The 18,340-nt window shown below is 45.0% G+C and overlaps 1 protein-coding gene across 2 annotated transcripts in view; it reads right to left on the bottom strand.

The window, feature by feature from the left end:
• Positions 1 to 18,340, bottom strand: part of TRPM8 (transient receptor potential cation channel subfamily M member 8) — a 69,374-nt gene that overhangs the window by 42,834 nt on the left and 8,200 nt on the right. Inside the window, exons 5-12 of one of the 2 annotated variants that reach the window (XM_054977617.1) lie at positions 14,956 to 15,128; positions 12,614 to 12,788; positions 9,751 to 9,818; positions 7,729 to 7,926; positions 4,037 to 4,139; positions 3,015 to 3,133; positions 2,059 to 2,352; positions 1,281 to 1,376 (exon numbers count right to left, since the gene is read on the bottom strand). In XM_054977617.1, the coding sequence (XP_054833592.1) occupies positions 1,281 to 1,376; positions 2,059 to 2,352; positions 3,015 to 3,133; positions 4,037 to 4,139; positions 7,729 to 7,926; positions 9,751 to 9,818; positions 12,614 to 12,788; positions 14,956 to 15,128 (1,226 nt within the window). Of the gene's footprint in view, positions 1 to 1,280; positions 1,377 to 2,054; positions 2,353 to 3,014; positions 3,134 to 4,036; positions 4,140 to 7,728; positions 7,927 to 9,750; positions 9,819 to 12,613; positions 12,789 to 14,955; positions 15,129 to 18,340 lie in introns of both variants that reach the window. The other variant, XM_054977626.1, reaches the window with a different exon arrangement.

The following is an 18,340-nucleotide window of genomic DNA, read 5'->3' as shown; positions in this document are numbered from 1 at the left end:
GAAAGGATGACACAAAAGACAGAAGTGGCCATTAGGGAAGGCTGGCCAGCGACCCACTTTCAGAGGCTTTGAGGGACCCATTTTGGGGTACCGATCCACATGTTGGGAAACACTAGTCTGTACTAATATAGCTTATGCTGCTTGCTGCTGTAAGTAGGCCTCTACTATGTAATTTTTGCTTCGTTTGATGTGCTGTGTTAATACTTTTCACTTCAGTTTTGATTTCACATTTCCAATTGATTCCAGATTTCTACAATACAAGTTTTATAGCATTGTTTATTAGATGCTCCATCCAGATGAGTGTATCAACTTACTCTGAGTAATCAGCCTTGAGTCTCAGTGAGAAAGGCGGACCATAAATAACATACATATATACATAAACAAATAAATAAACAGGACAAGCTTATTTGCAAGCACACATTTTGAAGCAATCAGGGGTTCCTATCTTCTCTCAGACTTAACAGTCAGACATGAGTTGCATGTTTTTTTCACGGCCTGGTAGTAATTGGGCTGGGCCTACACAGAGAAGGGGCTTCCATGTTTGTCCTGATGCCATTTTCCTAGCCTGAAAGTCTGGTGTGTGTGTGCGAAATATTTGACCTGCTAAAGAAACCACATGTATCCCTGGGGAAACAGTGCAGGAGGGAAGGTTGAAGCCTGTATGTATCACATTCAAGATCCAAATCAGGCACCACACATGCAAAAACTGAGAAGAACCTCAGGATTTGAGTCCAGCAGCACCTTAGAGACCAACAAGATTTTCAGGGTGTAAGCTTCCAAGAGTAAGAGCTCTCTTCTGCAGACACAAGCTCTGCCTCTCAAAAGCATACACCCTGAAAATCTTGTTGGTCTCTAAGGTGCCACTGGACTCAAATCCTGAGGAGAACCGGGTCATAGATCCAGAGGAGTTTGTCGTGTTAGTCTGTAGTTGCAAAATAGAAAAGAGTCCAGTAGCACCTTTAAGACTAACCAACTTGATTGTAGCATAAGCTTTCGAGAACCACAGGTCTCTTCGTCAGATTGCATCTGTCAAAGAGAACTTTGCATCATCAGATGCATCTGACAATGCATCTGACGAAGAGACCTGTGGTTCTTGAAAGCTTATGCTACAATCAAGTTGGTTAGTCTTAAAGGTGCTACTGGACTCTTTTCTATTTTGAGGAGAACCTGCAACTCATGTCTGACCGTTACATCTGACATAGGGTCGGGACCCCAGAGCCAGCCTGTTCACTCTTTAATGTGCGGATCATTAACAACGTTGCGCTGAAAACCAGACGCACCTGTTCCCATATCACTTTGGAAAGTTCCTTTTTGTTCTGAAGAACTGCCCAAATAAAGAGAGCCTGCAGAGGATGCCTTGGAATTGGAGAGACTTCCTGGAAAGACATAAAGCGTGCAAGAAGAAAGCCACAGTTAAGTCGCTTACTAACTCGGCACTCGGACTTGTCATGTTTCACTTGGAATTTAATACTATAGACCAGGGGTGGCCAAACTTGCTTAACGTAAGAGCCATATAGAATAAACGTCAGATGTTTGAGAGCCACAAGACATGATGCATTGAAGTGACTTCAGATGAGGAGGTGGGTTTGGGGGAGTGTCCTGAAAGGGCACAGAAGGGGGTGGGGTTTTGGTGCAGTATGCTGGAAGTGACATCATCGGAAGGGGTGGAGCTTGGGAAGAGCCATCTCCTGACCTTTGGCTTGGAAGTGACATCACAAAAGTCACATCACATCCTTGCTAGGCTTCACCCCCAAAGTCCCCAGGTATTTTCGGAGTCAGACCTGGCAACCCCAACATTTTTATTGAAAATATGAAAGACATAGAAAGAAAGAAGGAAGGAGAAAAGGAAAAGGGAGGGAAATACATGGAAAAAAAGAAGGAAAAGGAGGGTAATAAACTAGACTAAAATAAAATGTATGGCCACGGCGATACTCAGAGACCTCCAGGAGCCGCACAGTATGTCTAGAAGAGCCACATGTGGCTCCCGAGCCGCAGTTTGGCCACCCCTGCTATAGACTTCATCCACACTCATTCTAAATGAGCTGATGCTTTACCTACCAGCAGTTGTATCTCCGTTGTATCTTCTTTTATATTTTTGTCCTCTTTTTTGACCCCTTTCCTGAAATCCTCCACCATCTTCCACACAAACGTAAGGAGACTGTCATTGTATGAGTTCTTGGCAATCTGCAGATTTTTAAACACCAGACTGCTAAAATTGTTGGTATAGAGCTCAGTCAAAACATCATGGGTGAGAAACTTCCTCAGGTTCAAGCCGTTTTCCAGAAAGAGGCGAACAAATTTCGGTCTGTCCTTCACCAGGGCAGTAAACATGACATCCTGAAGGTCAGCAGACTGGCATGGAACAAGAAACAGTACGACTGTTTATCCGTCTTGAAAACAGAAGAGTTCCTGCAGTGGGCAAACTGTTCTGTTTCTTGGCTGCTACACAAAATGTAATTCATTGTTACGACAGCCTACGAGAATCTCAGCTGAAAATAACATAAAATGTTATCTCCGCTGAACATAAAATGCCCAGTGAAAGCTCAGATCTCTCTTTCACTCGTATATACCCAGAGTTCATTTTCATTTGAATTTCAGAAACCGTTTTTTCATTATTGCCACATTAAGATCCTTATTATTAATGATTTTTTCCCCTGAGGGTTTGAAGGGGCTGCAGGAAAAGAAAGGAATGCAGGGAAACTTATGCATGCAGATGGTTGGGTATATGTGCCAGTTACAGCAAGATGTGCAGCACATGACAAAGTCACTGATCAAATGGATGCAAGAGCATTGTGGTGGGAAAGGCAGTACTCAGCTGACTACAACCAGTTCCATCCTGTTATTCCCCTTCTTGGCAAAAAAAGGAAACTGATTTTACAGACAGAATTCCCCTCCAAGTTTCCCCTGAATATAGCAACAGAGTGCCCAGCTGTCCAGCCTTGAGGAGCAGGCCGGATCCCCACCTGCTGGATGGTTTTGGCCGTTTGGAAACAACGTGTTGGTGTTTTACTTACCTCCCACCTCCGATCATTGGTAAAAATATCTTCACTTGCCAAGTCGAGCTGGTTCCATTCCAAAAGCAATTTAAGTTGCCCGTTCCAGTTATCTTTATCCTGCTCGTTGGTGCTGAAAGCTACAAGTGGAGAAGACAGTCTATGTAGCACAAGCCTTAAAATAGCATTCTGGGCTGTTTCTGATTTTCATTTCTCTGCTCTCTAAGCTAAACAACCTGCCTGACTAAATTCAGGAGAAGAATTCAGGGATTTCAATTGTTTTAATGATGTGTGTACTGATTTTAATGGTTTTTTAGTTGAGATTTTAATTTTAGTTTGTTAGCTGCCTTGGTGGCCTTACGAGGACGGAAAGGCAGGGTACAAACCTTGTAAATAAATAAATAATACAAGGGCATGCTTATAAACTCAAGGTGACTTTTAAAAAATTCACTAAATCACAATGTTTAAATGCTGGGTTGGATCCAACAGCCGGCATGTCCATGGATCGTGGATCTTTCTCGCTCTGCCTTCAAACCAGCAGTCCCCCGCCCCCGAACCCAGGACAACTAATCACTGGGGGTAGAGGACATGGATGTAAAATGTCTATCTTCTCCCACTTCTACCAGTGCAGCTCTGCAATGGTTTTGCCACCCTCCAATGGTGCACATGACTATTTCTCCTTGTGGGTCCTGCATCCCCACCTACACATCTGCTGTCAAGACACAACCAACTTATGGTGACCCCAGCAAGGGGCTTTCAAAGCATGTGAAAAGTAGAAGTGATTTTGCCAGTGCCTTCCTCTGCAAAGTCTTCCTTGGTGGTCCCCCATCCACGTACTGACCCTGCTTAGCTACTGAGAACTGATAAGATCTGGCTATATGATGCTGCCTTCCCGCCTCTGCATCTCTAGGAATTAAATTTTAGAGGATCAGAAAGGATTGCTGTGGGGAGGAGAAAGCAGGGAAGATCTCTGATCTGCTGGTGCCTTCCACTGATGGATTGCAAGATCCAACCCATTGTTAGGAAACCGATAGAAATCGTACCTTTATAAAGAGCAAAAGAAATTGCGTTGCTCACAATTTCATCTCCAGCTTCTTCTATTTTGATCACAGTAAGCAGCTGTGGATTTTCAAGGACTTCTTTGATCTATGCAAGAAAAATCAAATTAATCTATTTTCATGTACTGCTCACCATCCAGAATAAAGTAACAAACTCAGCTAATTACCTTATTGTTATAACGGCATAACTGATATTGATGTATAAAAAGCTACGAATGAATGTTGGAAAACAAGTTTCACTGTTAATGTTTTGTTTGTTACTGTTATATTTGAAAAACTAAATAAATGTTTTTTTTAAAAAATCTTCATAGTCAAGGTACCATTTTCCCACTAAAGACAATCTTTAGAGACTTACAGTGAAATCCTAAGCAGAGTTACTCCAGAGATACAACTACCCTTTGTAAGTACCACATCTTTCCTTATAAAAAGCAAGTTGTATTGGCGACGACTCACTGAGTTGTTGCCAATACAGCCTCCAGAGGGTGCCGCAACTGAGTCATTGCCAATACAGCCTCCAGAGAGTGCCACTATGGCAGGAAGGCCAGCGTTCCTGCACTCCGTTTTCTAGGGCCCTTTAAAAAGGGGGGGGGCTCTGTTGCTAGTTTAACTTTAAGTTGCTGGAATGCATGTCATGTTCTTATGTACATAACTATCTTACTGATCATGGGAGAGATTTTTTTAAAAAACCTGATTTCTGTCATTCTTTGAAACATTTTTCATGTTACCCCTTTTGTGTATCAGGGCCAGTCAACCTACCTTTGTTTTCTTAAGGTGTTTTCTTAAGTCACCTATGTACGTTGCCATAATATTGTTTTATAAAAGTCAATAGTGATACAGGGAGGGATTCGTTTAAAGATGTGATACAGCCTGTCATATGTACTCCCCCCTCCCTGGGAAATTCCCTCTGTGGATGCCTTGTTTCCATTCCTTCCCTCCACGCAGCGTTAGCACTTCCAAGAACAGAGCAGAATTAGAAGCAGGACCTAATTGATATTGCAGGAGATTAATGTCAATCTTTTAGTGGGTGTGAGTTTAGTGCCTAGAAAATGTCAGCGAAAGAACAAAATGTACCAAAACCTTTAAAAACCTATAGCAACAAAATGAAACAGTAAGTACAACATGTAAAAGAACATCATGACCCATGATGAGAAGGGTTTCTAATAAGAGATTGCTGCCCTGTAAGATTATTAGAGTCACAGGTAATGGGTTTAAAGACAAGCCTTCTGAGGGAAGTGCAGGGCCATTAATTCCAAAGGCCATTTGCCCAACCTAAATGACTCCATCGCAGGAGCCGAGTGCCGCTCTAAAAGCAGAATATTAATTTTTTCCATGCACTCAGGTTTTCCCCTCCTGTTTTTAAAGAGAATAAAAATCTCGAGTTGGTTTAAACTCCAGATCCCAGCACAAAATAAAAAGAGGCGACCCCACCCCACTCTGCAGCCCCGTTTACAATTTTTTCTCTGACATGTGCAGAGGACTGGAGTGGGGAGTGATCAGCGGCGATTACAAGTTATGGCTTGACTAGGAAAAAAAGAAAGAAAATGAACGGATTCCTGATCTAACGCCACCACATTGATTTGTGACTGTTTGCTTTTTGCCTCATGTGCACGCAGATTTCAGCTGAACTGAATACAAATCTCATATGCTCATCCTACATAATGAGCCTCCGTGAATGTATAAAGCTTAAAACCATTATAAATGAACAGAATAGCCCACAAATGTATGTAGTACAAAGCTGAGAACTGGCGTAGTGTAGCGGTTACCCAGGTTGGACTCCCCACTCTACCACGGAAGCTGGCTGGGTGACCTTAAGCCAGTCACTCTTGTTCAGCCCCACCCACCTCACCGTATGATTGCAAGGATAAAATGGAGGAGGGAATAACGGTCTAAGCTGCTTTGAGTAGGGTATAAATGATGTAAATAAATAAATACAAACTGTGTGCAGAGAGATGTGAGGACAGTGTTCAAGATGGGATTTCTGCTGACTCCTCTGTACTTCCTTTATGTTTTCACCCAATACAACAATGTAAGGGCTGTAACAAAGATTCCGGGCTACTGAACTCATAAACTTTCCCTCCGACTCATCTGTCAGCTACACAGTGCAATGGGGACCCAAAGTGGCTTACATTGTTCTCCTCTCCTCCATTTTATCCTAACAACAACTTTGTGAGGTAGGCTAGGCTGAGACCCAAGGTCACCCATAGAGCTTCTATAGCAAAGTGGAGATTCGAACCTGAGAGCCAAGCTACAAGTGATGCCTGACACAGGTTGGGCACTTGTCAGCTTCCCTCAAGTTTTGATGGGAAATGTAGGCGTCCTGGTCTTGCAGCTTGGCTCTCCATTTAATTGAAGTTTACAGAGCAGCAGTCTATGGGAGGGAGAACATGCAGTTGGGAGGGGAGTGCAGGCGTCAGGCTCTCACCGGGCGTCCCCCTTCCTCTCCACTGGGCGTGGGGGCGGGGTTCTGTAAGCTTCAATTAAATGGAGAGCCAAGCTGTCAGACCAGGATGCCTACATTTCCCATCAAAACTTGAGGGAAGCTGACAAGTGTCCGACCTGTGTCAGGCGTCACTTGTAGCTTGGCTCTGAGTTTCTCAGATCCTACTCAAACATTTTGACTGCTGTGCTGTGCTGGAACTCAGGTAATGGAAGTAAAACATAACAAAAAGGAAAAGCAAGCAACCTCGTGCAGTGCACTATGGACACAGCAAGAAGAAGGATCTGAATTTATTTATAGAGCATCTAAAGCACTTCATGTAGATTTATACTGTTGTAATTTTTAATAACGCTGTGAAGATGAGTCAATATTATTAATACTGAAAGACAACGTATTTCTTAGAGTCTGATTAGACAATTCATTAAACATGAGTCGGGTTAGCGGACACCTCAACCCAGTTTGCATTTCATGTGTGATTCGATGCTCAGCTATAAAATAATGGGGGTGGGGTGCAAATCTGCTCCTGAGAGCACACAGGTGCAAAAGAAGGGTCATCATTTCCTCCCTTCCACCCGCCCACTTTCACTAGCAGGAAAAGGCTGGGGAGAGAGAGCTATTTGAACAGGGGATGGTGGATAGTGCCCACAAATCATAGCTGACTTATGGTGACCCTGGTGGGACTTTCAGAGCAAGAGACTAACAGAGGTGGTATGGTATTGCCTGCCTCTGCAACCTAGGTCTTTGTTGGAGGTCCCCCATCCAAGTATTAACCAAGGCTGACCCTGCTTAGCTTGTGAGATCTGGCAGTAGGATAAATAGCCCACCCCACCGAGCCTTTCTCAGCTAGTGAAAGTGCAGAGGGTGGAAGGGAGGGAATAATAATGCTCCTTCTGCCTCCTCAGGCGCTCAGAAGCTGATTTGCACATCCCCTTCCCAGGTAACATTAAACTCAACTGGTCCACCCAGAGTAATGCATACATTTTCTTTGGAGGAAATGTCTCCTTGTTAAAAAGTAACCATTCCTTTTTAGAAAAGGTATAAACTTTTGAACAGCTATAAACACCCACTGTCGAGCAATCATAGAGCAGATCTTTTTTCTAAAAGTCATGCAATTATAGCTTATGCCAGCAATCAGTGGGATCAGCCCCACCTTGCAGAAAGGTAACCGCGGGAGCCAATTTGCCCTCCACAAAGGAGCGTGGAGGGCTTCCCCCAGCTTAGAAGTGACCACCTCACTCACCCATCGGATCCAGCTTTCGGTCTCCTCTTCCGTGAGCCGAGAAAGCGTGCGGGGCAAGTACCTGAGCAACTTCTCTTTCACGGACGAGGAGGTCAGGGTGCCTTCTGCCTCCACTAAGCTGGCAATCACATCTGCAATCTGACCAGAGCCTTCTACCACCACGCAGGGAATTTTACTCTTGACTGCAGTGTTAATAGCCTACGGGAGAAACCTGTTGACAAAGTTTGCTCAAGGATACTAGACTTATTATATATTTCTTCCTTATTCTAGGCAAGCTTTCTAATGAACATATTTCACGATCTTCATGTTTCATTGAAACTTAAAGCCAAGCTACAAGTGATGCCTGACACATGTTGGACACTTGGGAAATGTGGGCAACCTGGTCTTGTAGCTATAATGGAGAGCCAAGCTGCAAGACCAGGACACCTACATTTCCCATCAAAACTTGAGGTAAGTAGGGGTGTGCAATTTGGTATTCTGATTCGGTTAAAATACCCGAATCAGGCTTGTTTCAGCTTTTTTTGGTAAGTTTACAAGTGTCCAACCTGTGTAAGGCGTCACTTGTAGCTTGGCTCTCTGGTGCACTGTCCTGGCACACATTTCTGGACGACAAGAATGACGTTGCAAAGCGTTACATGGTGTATACCTTTGAAAGGCTTGTTTGGGAGAAACCAGGCTTAGGGGCAAGCTACCTGTTGGCATCCCGGGAGAATGACAGTGCACTCCTAAGCAGAGTTAGGCTCTTCTAAACTTGTTGACTTCAATAGACTTAGAAGAACGGCACCATGAGTTAGTTATCTGCAAAAATGCAACCATGAGGCATAGCCAGTGGGGGAGGGAGGGGAGTTAGCGATCAGCAGGGCTTTTTTTCAGCAGGAACGCGGCGGAACAGAGTTCCAGAACCTCTTGAAAATGGTCACATGGCTGGTGGCCCCGCCCCCTGATCTCCAGACAGAGGGGAGTTTAGATAGCCCTCCGCGCCACAGCACGGAGGGCAATCTAAACTCCCCTCTGTCTGGAGATCAGGGGGCGGGGCCACCAGCCATGTGACCATTTTCTCCGAGGGCCACCCACTGAGTTCCACCACCTCTTTTCCCAGAAAAAAAGACCTGGCGATCGGTACTGTATTGATTTGATTGATTGATTAGATTTTTAGCCCTCCCTCCCCGCAAGCAGGCTCAGGGCGGGTTACAATCATAAATAAGTTACAATAAATATAACCAATAAAATAACATCTCAGTGCAAAACATGAATATCAGCATTCCAGATGGGGCACCCTTCCCCCTTTCCCTGCCTACCATACACAAGGGAAGAAAAAGGGTGGAGGTGTGGGTTGGTGACACTCTAACTCCTCAGGCATGGGGGGGGGGAGATAGACCATATGCTTCCCCCCCCCGGCAGGAGACCAGCAGGGAGGCTAATTTGATGGATCCAGTGCTGGCCTCAACCATATGCCTGGTGGAACATCTCTGTCTTACAGGCTCGCCGAAAAGATACAAGATCTTGGTGGGCCCGAGTGTCTTCCGACAGAGAGTTCCACCAGGTTGGGGCAAGGACAGAGAACACCTTGGCCCTGTTTGAGGCCAGCCAAGCTTCCCTGGGGCCAGGGACCACCAGTAGGTGTTTACCTGCAGATCTAAGAGCCCTCCGAGGTACATATAGGGAGAGGCGGTCCCTCAGGTATGCTGGTCCCAGTCCGTTTAGGGCTTTATAGGACAGAACCAGAACCTTGAACCGGCTGATCCGTTACCCCCTGGGCCTTTGGGCAATCAAAAGGAGAAAAGTATTTAAAAAAATTCTTCCTCACCATTGCTCACACATTGGCAATTTCCAAAGGTGACATTGGCAGCATGTCCTTCATTGTCAGCTAAGTCATGTCTGCTTCACATGTAATTCAAATTTCAGATCTAAGGCAAGGTATTGACGGAGTGCATAACACTTCTTCCTACAAGAAGGGAAAACATTCTCTCTGCCCGTGAAAGGTTTAGGATGGAGGGAGAACTTTGGAAAAAGCAGACTTACTTTTAGAGTTTCTTTTCCCCCTCCTTGAACGAAACACACGATTGGAATTTTCCCACCGTAATTCGAATCTGAAACAAAATATGTATATACAATTTAAGTATTATATTTGTTTTTAAAAAATCAGTCTTCGGTTTTATTTTGTACAAAAGGCTCAGTAGCAGGGCTTTTTTTCTGCGGGAATGTTGCGGAACGGAGTTCTGGCACTTCTTAAAAATGGTCACATGGCCGTTTCCCCCGCCTCCTGATCTCCAGACAGAGTGGAGTTGAGATTGCCCTCTGTGCCACCGAGCGGCGCGGAGGGCAATCTAAATTCCCTTCTGTCTGGAGATCAGGGGGCGGGGCCACCGGCCACGTGACCATTTTCACCGAAGGCGATTTAAACTTTAAAAAACTCCCCCCTTGTTCCAGCTGACCCAAAGTGATGTCATTGTGCGGTCTTGAGTTCCACCACCTCTTTTCCCAGAAAGAAACCCTGCTCAGTAGTATCCTTTGACCAGAATTTTGTATATTACATTCTGAAAGCTTGTATCCATTAAAAGGTTTCTAGCTTTTCTGTGATTTATTACATATGTTTCTCAAGAGTAATTGCTTACTCAGTAACGATCACTTGGCCTCTTCTGACCTGACCCCAGTGCTTTCCCAGATGGGCTAACTGTCCCCTACGGAGCAGCACATGCCCTATGTTGTTTGCCCCTGGCAAATGCATTTTTGCCTTCAGGAAATGCCTTGTTATTTTATCAGTGCCCACTGTTACACGGCCAATCTTTAAGTTAGAGCCTCCAACCTCAGATTTATAAACTTCTGGGGATGGCAGTGGAGTCTTCTTGTTTCTAAAGCAGATGCATAGACACCAGGCAGTGTGCTCCATGTCCCCATTTGGGAGAAAGGTGGGGTACAAATGAAGATTAAAATCAAATTAAATCAGGGGTCATTTCATAGAAAAAGAGCTGGAGGAACTCATTGGCACAGCTCATTAGCATATGCCATGCCCCTTGACAGCACCAGAAGTGTGTCATTAGCATAACCAATTTGCATGTGCCACACCCCCTGACATCACCTATCCCGGCTGTTTTGGACCCAATCCTGGCCATTCAGGGCCGAAATTGGGCCCAAAATGGCAAAAAGGGGCCCAAAATGGTTAGGATTGGGCCGCTGCTGAGTGGGAGAGTGATCTACCACCTGTCAGAGGCCCAATCCAGGCCGTTTTGGCCCCAATCCAGGCTGAAATGGGCCCAAAATGGGCCAGAGTCAGGTGGGCGGGGCCACCTGACATGTGACCTCTTTGGGGAACTGCTGGAACTGGGTTCCTGCGCATTCCCGCTCAACATGATCCCTGAATTAAATTATTAATATATACAGTGAGGGTAAGGTGGAGGGTCTGCTGTTGACATCTCAAAGGGTGCGTGCACAACCTGAACAATTCTCCTCCTTCTGCCCCATACCCCTTGCCTTCTGCCATGCTAACTCATGCTGGCCTGACTTGTCTAGGATTCAAGTGAAGAAGAATATTTTATTATCCAAGTAAAAATTCCCTACATGTCTCACTATAAAGCTTCTTCAGGGGAATCTGTAACATAATACGTCAATATACGTTGATATCAAGTTTCCATAATACTATAAAAAGTTATTAATAAATTATCCATATACAATTATACACCAAAAATCAAATGTACAGTTAATAAAGATTCAAAAGTAACTAGGAGAACAATATTTAGGGAGTTTTTACCTGGGGTCAAATTATAGCTAAGCTTTGTACTTCTACTGGGATGTCAAAAGAGAACTACAATAAAATCACTACTGAAAATACCACAATGAAATTTCTAGGCACCATGGCTACCTGGAGTCTGGGATTTGTCAAACCCTGACCTAAAGTATTCCTGAAACAATTATTTTGCTACTGTTTTACCTTTTATCTTTTCCTCTCTTCTTTGTTTTCTCTTTGTTGTCCTCCATCTGCCAACATTTAGACTAATAGTGCAATCCTATGGAGAGTTACTCCAGTCTAAGCTCATTGACTTCAATGGGCTTAGACTGGAGTAGCTCGCCATAGGATTGCACTGTAAGTTCCCCATTATGGGGATCTCCTCTTTTAAAACTTCTGCTACTCTACACATTGCAATGTATATTGATGGTGCCATAACAAAAACTTTTCTTTCCCCACTATTTCCCATGCCAGCCTCAAGACAGATCGAATCAGAAAGAAGGTGTTTTGCCTCACAGAAACTATTTATTTACTACATTTATGCTACAGGCATAATAGTTCCCACATCAGATCACAATAAAATGTACATTTTTATTTTTATTTTATTTGTATTCTACTTCATTTATATCCCACGTTTTCCCCCAATGGGGACCCAAAACATTTAGATAATTCCAGGGCTTTTTTTCTGGGAAAAGAGGTGGTGGAACTCAGAGGGTTGCCCTCGGAGAAAATGGTCACATGGCTGGTGGCCCCGCCCCCTGATCTCCAGACAGAGGGGGGGTTAGATTGCCCTCCGCACCACTGGAGCAGCATGGAAGGCAATCTAAACTCCCCTCTGTCTGGAGATCAGGGGGTGGGGCCACCTGCCACGTGACCATTTTCAAGAGGTTCCGGAACTCCGTTCCACCGCGTTCCCGCTGAAAAAAAGCCCTGCATAATTCTCTTCTCCATTTTATCCTCACACCAACCCCATGAGGTAGATTAGGCTGAGTGTATGTGAGTGGCCCAAGGTCACCAAGCAAGCTTCCAGGGCAGAACGGGGGATCGGACCTGGATCACTCAGATCCTAGTTTCTTTAAATAAGCAGATTCATACTCAAGGTTTTCTAAACACCCAACAATGAACAGAGAACTTAATTCAGAAGAGCGCTCCAATTCCAACCTGGGATAATGCGTTCCGAAATGTACTTTTCCAGCTGGGTTCGTAGTTTGGCCTCAACAGATGGGTACCCATGAGTGCCGTTATCGACCAGAATTAGATGGGTATGGTTGTTATCCAAACAATATAAAGGATCCCGCTTCAGGTCATCCATGATGTAGTGTGCTGAATAATATGCCTGGAAATGACAGCAATTAAAAAATAATAATACAGAAATACAGCTGACTTCCCACCACTGAACGACACTTGTGGTGTCACGGCATCTCTGCCAAGCATTTCCTTCTCTTTTTAAAAACAAAAAAACTGAAAAGGAAGGTAAAGAATTTATACCAGTTTAGCTAATTTCTTTTCTCTGTGGCCACTAGTTTCTGGAAAGCCTCTCTTATGAATCTTTTTTGCTAGTTTCAGGTACATCAAGTCATGATGAGAAACTCAGAGATCCGTGGCTAGATGTTTTGAACATTTTTTTTTAATTGACAGACAAGAAGGGGGGGGGCGCACCAATATAAGGTCCAGGAAGAGAAAAATAAACAGGGTGCGATGGGAGAATTGTTTTATTGATCAGTACAGATCCCGGCACGTTTCACTTGTAGCTTCATCAGGGGATCTGCAAACCAGCAAGTTCTCCAAACTCCCACTTTGGTCAAATGAAAGGTGGACACTTGACCACGGTGGCAGTTTGGAGAAGCTACTGGGTTGTAGATCTCCTGACAAAGCTGCAAGCAAAACATGTTGGGATCTATAACTATCAATAAAAAAAATTCTCCCATTGCTCTTTGCTTCTTTTTCTCGCGCCAGACCATTTTTTAATTGGAAAACAGTATGGATACTCCATCAGCTGCCGGTTTGGTTTGTGACCCGTTTACACATGGCAATCCGCACAGTGAAATGTACAAACCGTTTGCCTCTGTCCAAACAGCTCAAATGTGTCAGCCTGTGGAAAATCACATGCAATCGCACACTGCTTTTTAGTCTCCGCTGTTTCCTGGCCTCCCTCCCATGGCTGCTGTTGCCTCTTTCTTATCTGCTACATTTTTTAAACAGAAAAATTGTAACGATGCACAGCTAATGATGTACTAGTAGTGAAAGGTCTCCCTGTATTCTTTATGGTTGCCTCACTTGGTGAGTCTTAATGGCTGGTGAACTGTCTGGATCAACTCACACATGCGCATTATCACCCTGGCTGATGGTCTTTTCAGAGCATGCAATCACACATGAATATGCACCCATGAAGCTGCCTTATATTGAATCAGACCCTTGGCCCATCAGGGTCAGTGTTGTCCACTCAGACGGGCAACGGCTCTCCAGGGTCTGCAGTAGAAGTCTTTCACATCATCTCCTACCTGATCCTTTTAACTGGAGATGCCTGGGATTGAACCTGGGACCTTCTGCATGCCAAGCAGATGCTCAACCATTGAGCTACAGCCCTTCCCCAGTCAACCTGACAAATGCCGTGCTAAGCTCAAAAAGTAGCATGTGCTGTGCTATGGGTCATGGAGACGATGCATCTGACTGCAGAAGTACAAAGGGTACGTGCGTAGGTGTGAACTGCAAGCGATTCTGTGCTCAACAAATAAGTCACTCTAGAAGACCTTGCGGGACATATGTCTCTCCGCTGATGGCTGACAGGATTTAACCCACTGACAGCACAAGCATAAAAGCTACAGCAAGCTGCAACATTAGTGTAGGGGGAAGATTCCCATGTCATTTTCCCAACCCCAAACAGCCCCCTTCCTGGATCTTTCATGTGCCCAATGTGTTAAACATTGCCCAACATATTGCACCTCCTTGTCCTTTCCAAATCTATTATATGTATGTATGTGCCGTCAAGTCATAACCAACTTATGGTGACCCCAGCAAGGGGCTTTCAAGGGAAGTGAGAAGCAGAGGTGGTTTGCCATTGCCTTCCTCTGCAGAGTCTTCCTTGGTGGTCACCCATCCAAGTACCAAGCCTGCTTAACTTCCAAGATCTGAAGAGATCGGGCTATACCATACTATTCTGCATCCCTTCAAATCTATTGTCGTCTTATAATTCCCCACATTCATCATTTAAGGATGAATCCGCTCTGTGTTTTCCAAAATCCCACACAGTCCAAAATGCACTTGATTGCATTATCAATGACACATGCATGATACTACACTTCTACTCATTTCATTAACATGCAACAACACCAGGAACAGTTCAAGCTTCAAGGAGAGATTGTATGTTTAGTGTAAGAAAGAGCAATACCTGGAAGCCTTTCAAATGCCAGTGCAGGCGTAAACTCACTTCAGGGAGGCAAATCAATCCCTCATTTGTAATCTGAGAGTCTACCTAACTCCAGGGTGTTCGTCACGTTCAATACCTCAGCATCACAGGTTCTGGTCAGACTCTCCCGGTTGGAAACCATCCCCCAGGAAGCGATGCCGATGGCGACAACATTCTCCTCCGAACTCCTACTGATGGTGTTATCTCTTACGACTTCCCCAATATACTTCATCAGTCCGTAATGAGTTCCCCCAGTGAATATCCAGGCCCCTGCAGATTGCAAGCAACAATGAGGTTCAATCGAAACTCACACAGGCAGCAGAGACCAAGTTAGAACATGGAGATTCTTTCACAATGCCGATACGCATGTTGACAGATACCATCCGGGAGTTTCATGCTCGGTACTCAATTCCCAGGCAACTGTGGGCCTGATTTGGATCAGGATCATAATGCATGAAGGATCTAAGTATTCCCCTGTGTTGTTTCCTCAACCTGAAACAGCCTCAGGGAAACTTCTGACATTTATTTATATTTACTTACATTATTTATAGTCTGCCTTTCTCACTGAGACTCAAGGTGGATCGCACAGTGTGAGTCAGTACAGTCAATTTGCAAAGACATTTAAATAAACAATGCACTCGGGTATATGAATGCAAACTTGCAACGCTTTAAAACGAGCAAGAATCGAATACGGAGTTGAAGAAAGACCAAAGAGAGCATAAGCAATTCTAAGACTGACATGTGTGAATGGAGAGTGCCTTCAAGTCACAGCTGACTTATGGCGACCCCTGGTGGGGTTTTCACGGCAAGAGACTAACAGAGGTGGTTTGCCATTAGCCTGCCTCTGCAACCTCAGTCTTCTTTGGAGGCCTCCCATCCAATTGCTAACCGAGGTCGACCCTGCTTAGGTTCTGAAATCTGATGAGATCAGGCTCACCTGGGCTATTCAGATCAGGGCAAGACTGACATATTAAGCAACATATAAACTATCCAGTAGGACCATACTTTCAGCAACAGGCAGTAAATAGAAGTAAAGGCTATACTTTGCTTACACATCTCTTTGGGATCGCTTTCCTACAGTACAGCCCTCCTATCTGAGTAAAAAGCCTTATCGAGTAGTTCCATTTCGCGTTGTTTGCAGAAAGCCAGGAGAGTGGGAGCTTTCCTGACCCCTTCAGGGAGGCCTGAGGAAATGACCCAAACAATTGACACGTAGCTTCTAGGGACTCTTCCCAGGAAAGAAGACAAGCGAGCCTGCTAGAGCAACAGCGGAGGGAGACTTGGGACAGATCTGTCACAGCTAAAGCTCATTTCAAAGCTGTCTCTGAGATGGTGTCAGAGAGACAATATTTCTCTCCCATCATTGTGTCTGTACAGAGTACTCCAGCGAAGCTATTCTAGGTAGTCAGGGTTGAATTGCTCAGTGGCTTGCTGTGACCACTTTGCATGATACTTTTGCAGAAAAATCTCTAGCATTACAACAACTACAACAACATTCGATTTATATACCACCCTGCAGGATGACTTAATGCCACATTCAGAGCGGTTTACAAAGCGTGTTATTATTATCCTCATGACAATCACCCTGTGAGGTGGGTGGGGCTGAGAGAGCTCTGAGAGAGCTGTGACTGACCCAAGGTCACCCAGCTGGCTTCAAGCGGAGGAGTGGGGAATGAAACCTGGCTCTCCAGATTAGAGTCCTGCTGCTCTTAACCACTCCACCAAAGTGGCTCTAGTACAGACTAGGACTCTGCAGTAGGATGGTGCCAGTTGTTTGTGATACTTTTCAGTTTATTCATTCTGAGGATGTGGACTGGTTCCTTGGATGTTTGAATAACTCCAGGATTTCTGGGATGAAGTAAACTATCTGGATCCTTTCCTGTCTGGCTTCAGGCCTGGATATGGGACTGAAACAGCACCCAGGTATATCACCTGGGCTGGGAGATGAACAGGGGGAGTGAACCTTACTGATACTCCTGGAAGTCTCAGCAGGTTTTGATACCATTAATCATGGTTACCTTTTGGACAGCCTTTCAGAACTGGAACTGGGAGGTTCTGTCTGGAGGGTAGGTCTCAGAAGATGGTGCTCCGAGAGTGCTGCTTGGCTCCTTGGCCCCTGGCTTAAAGAGTTCTGCAGGGTTCCGTCTTGTCCCCTGTGCTCCTTAACATCTATCTGAAAACCACTGGGTGGGGTCATCTGGAGATTTGTGCTGAGCTGTCACCAACATGCAGATGACACTCAGCTCTATCTTGCGCTTCCAACAGATCCCACGGAGGCTGCAGAAACCCAGAACTGATGCCTGGAGTCAGTTTTGGGGTAGATGGGGGCTAATGAGCTGAAACTTAATCCTGATAAGATGGAAGTGCTACAAGTGAGCAGTAAGACTGACATAGGATTTTATGGGCAGAAAAGATCTGGCCACTGTGGTGCATGCCCCCGCAACATCTAGATTAGATTACTGCAGGGCTTTTTTTCAGCTGGAACGTGGTGGAACGGAGTTCCAGAATCTCTTGAAAATGGTCACATGGCTGTTGGCCCCGCCCCCTGATCTCCAGACAGAGGGGAGTTTAGATTGCCCTCCATGCCACATGGCGCAGAGGGCAATCTAAACTCCCCTCTGTCTGGAGATCAGGGGGCGGGGCCCGGCCACGTGACCATTTTTAAGAAGTGCCGGAACTCCGTTCCACCACATTCTCGCTGTAAAAAAGCCCTATATTCTGAGGGTCTTCTCAGTCGTGAAAGCAAAGCCGTTTAACTCCCTCTCTAGCAATGTTTGTTTCTTTCTATCACTGTCTGCTGCCAGCAGGTAAGGACTTCTTTGCTCTGCCTGGTTTTCCTTCAGCGATCTCTGTTTCCTGCCTTATGTTTAAATTGTCGGTTACATGTTTTTATAGATGTATTTACTTGGGCTTTTATGATGTGTTTTAGTGCTCTGTTTTTAATGGTTAGTCGACTTGCTGGCTCCAACAGAGCACAGAAAGGTGGGGTATGAACTTTGTTAATAAATGTCCATGTACTGAAGGCTATGCTTAAGTTTCCCAGTATGGCAAACAGTAACTTCCCAGGGCATTTCAGGCAGGAAAAATGGCATGGGGAAAGACTTAAGCCTCCTTAGCCCATGAACTGAGGTCCCAGGCCCAACTAGGCCCACATGTGCCTAGGAATCAAGTTCCCAGCACAGAACTCCCAGTGCACATCCAGTTAACAGCCCCCATGTCCACAAGGTGGACTTTGTAACATGTGAACTGGCCCATCTTTAAAACACACAGGGAGTATCCCCTAAATCCCATCCAGTGCATTCTTTCCAGCACCATTGTATGAGTTGTGTCTGAGGGCACAGTCTGCTTTCTAAAGTAGCCCTTCAGAATTGAAAATAATGCCCAGGGCAATTTTGAGACAAGGAAAATGGAGGGGGAGGAGCTGAAGCCCCTCCTCCCCTCCCACTGCAGTCCCAATCTGAGTTGGGCAATTAGATCCCTGA

Source organism: Eublepharis macularius, chromosome 1, assembly GCF_028583425.1.
Source record: "Eublepharis macularius isolate TG4126 chromosome 1, MPM_Emac_v1.0, whole genome shotgun sequence".
NCBI classification, from domain to species: domain Eukaryota; kingdom Metazoa; phylum Chordata; class Lepidosauria; order Squamata; family Eublepharidae; genus Eublepharis; species Eublepharis macularius.
This window is presented reverse-complemented; position numbering and strand designations above follow the sequence as displayed.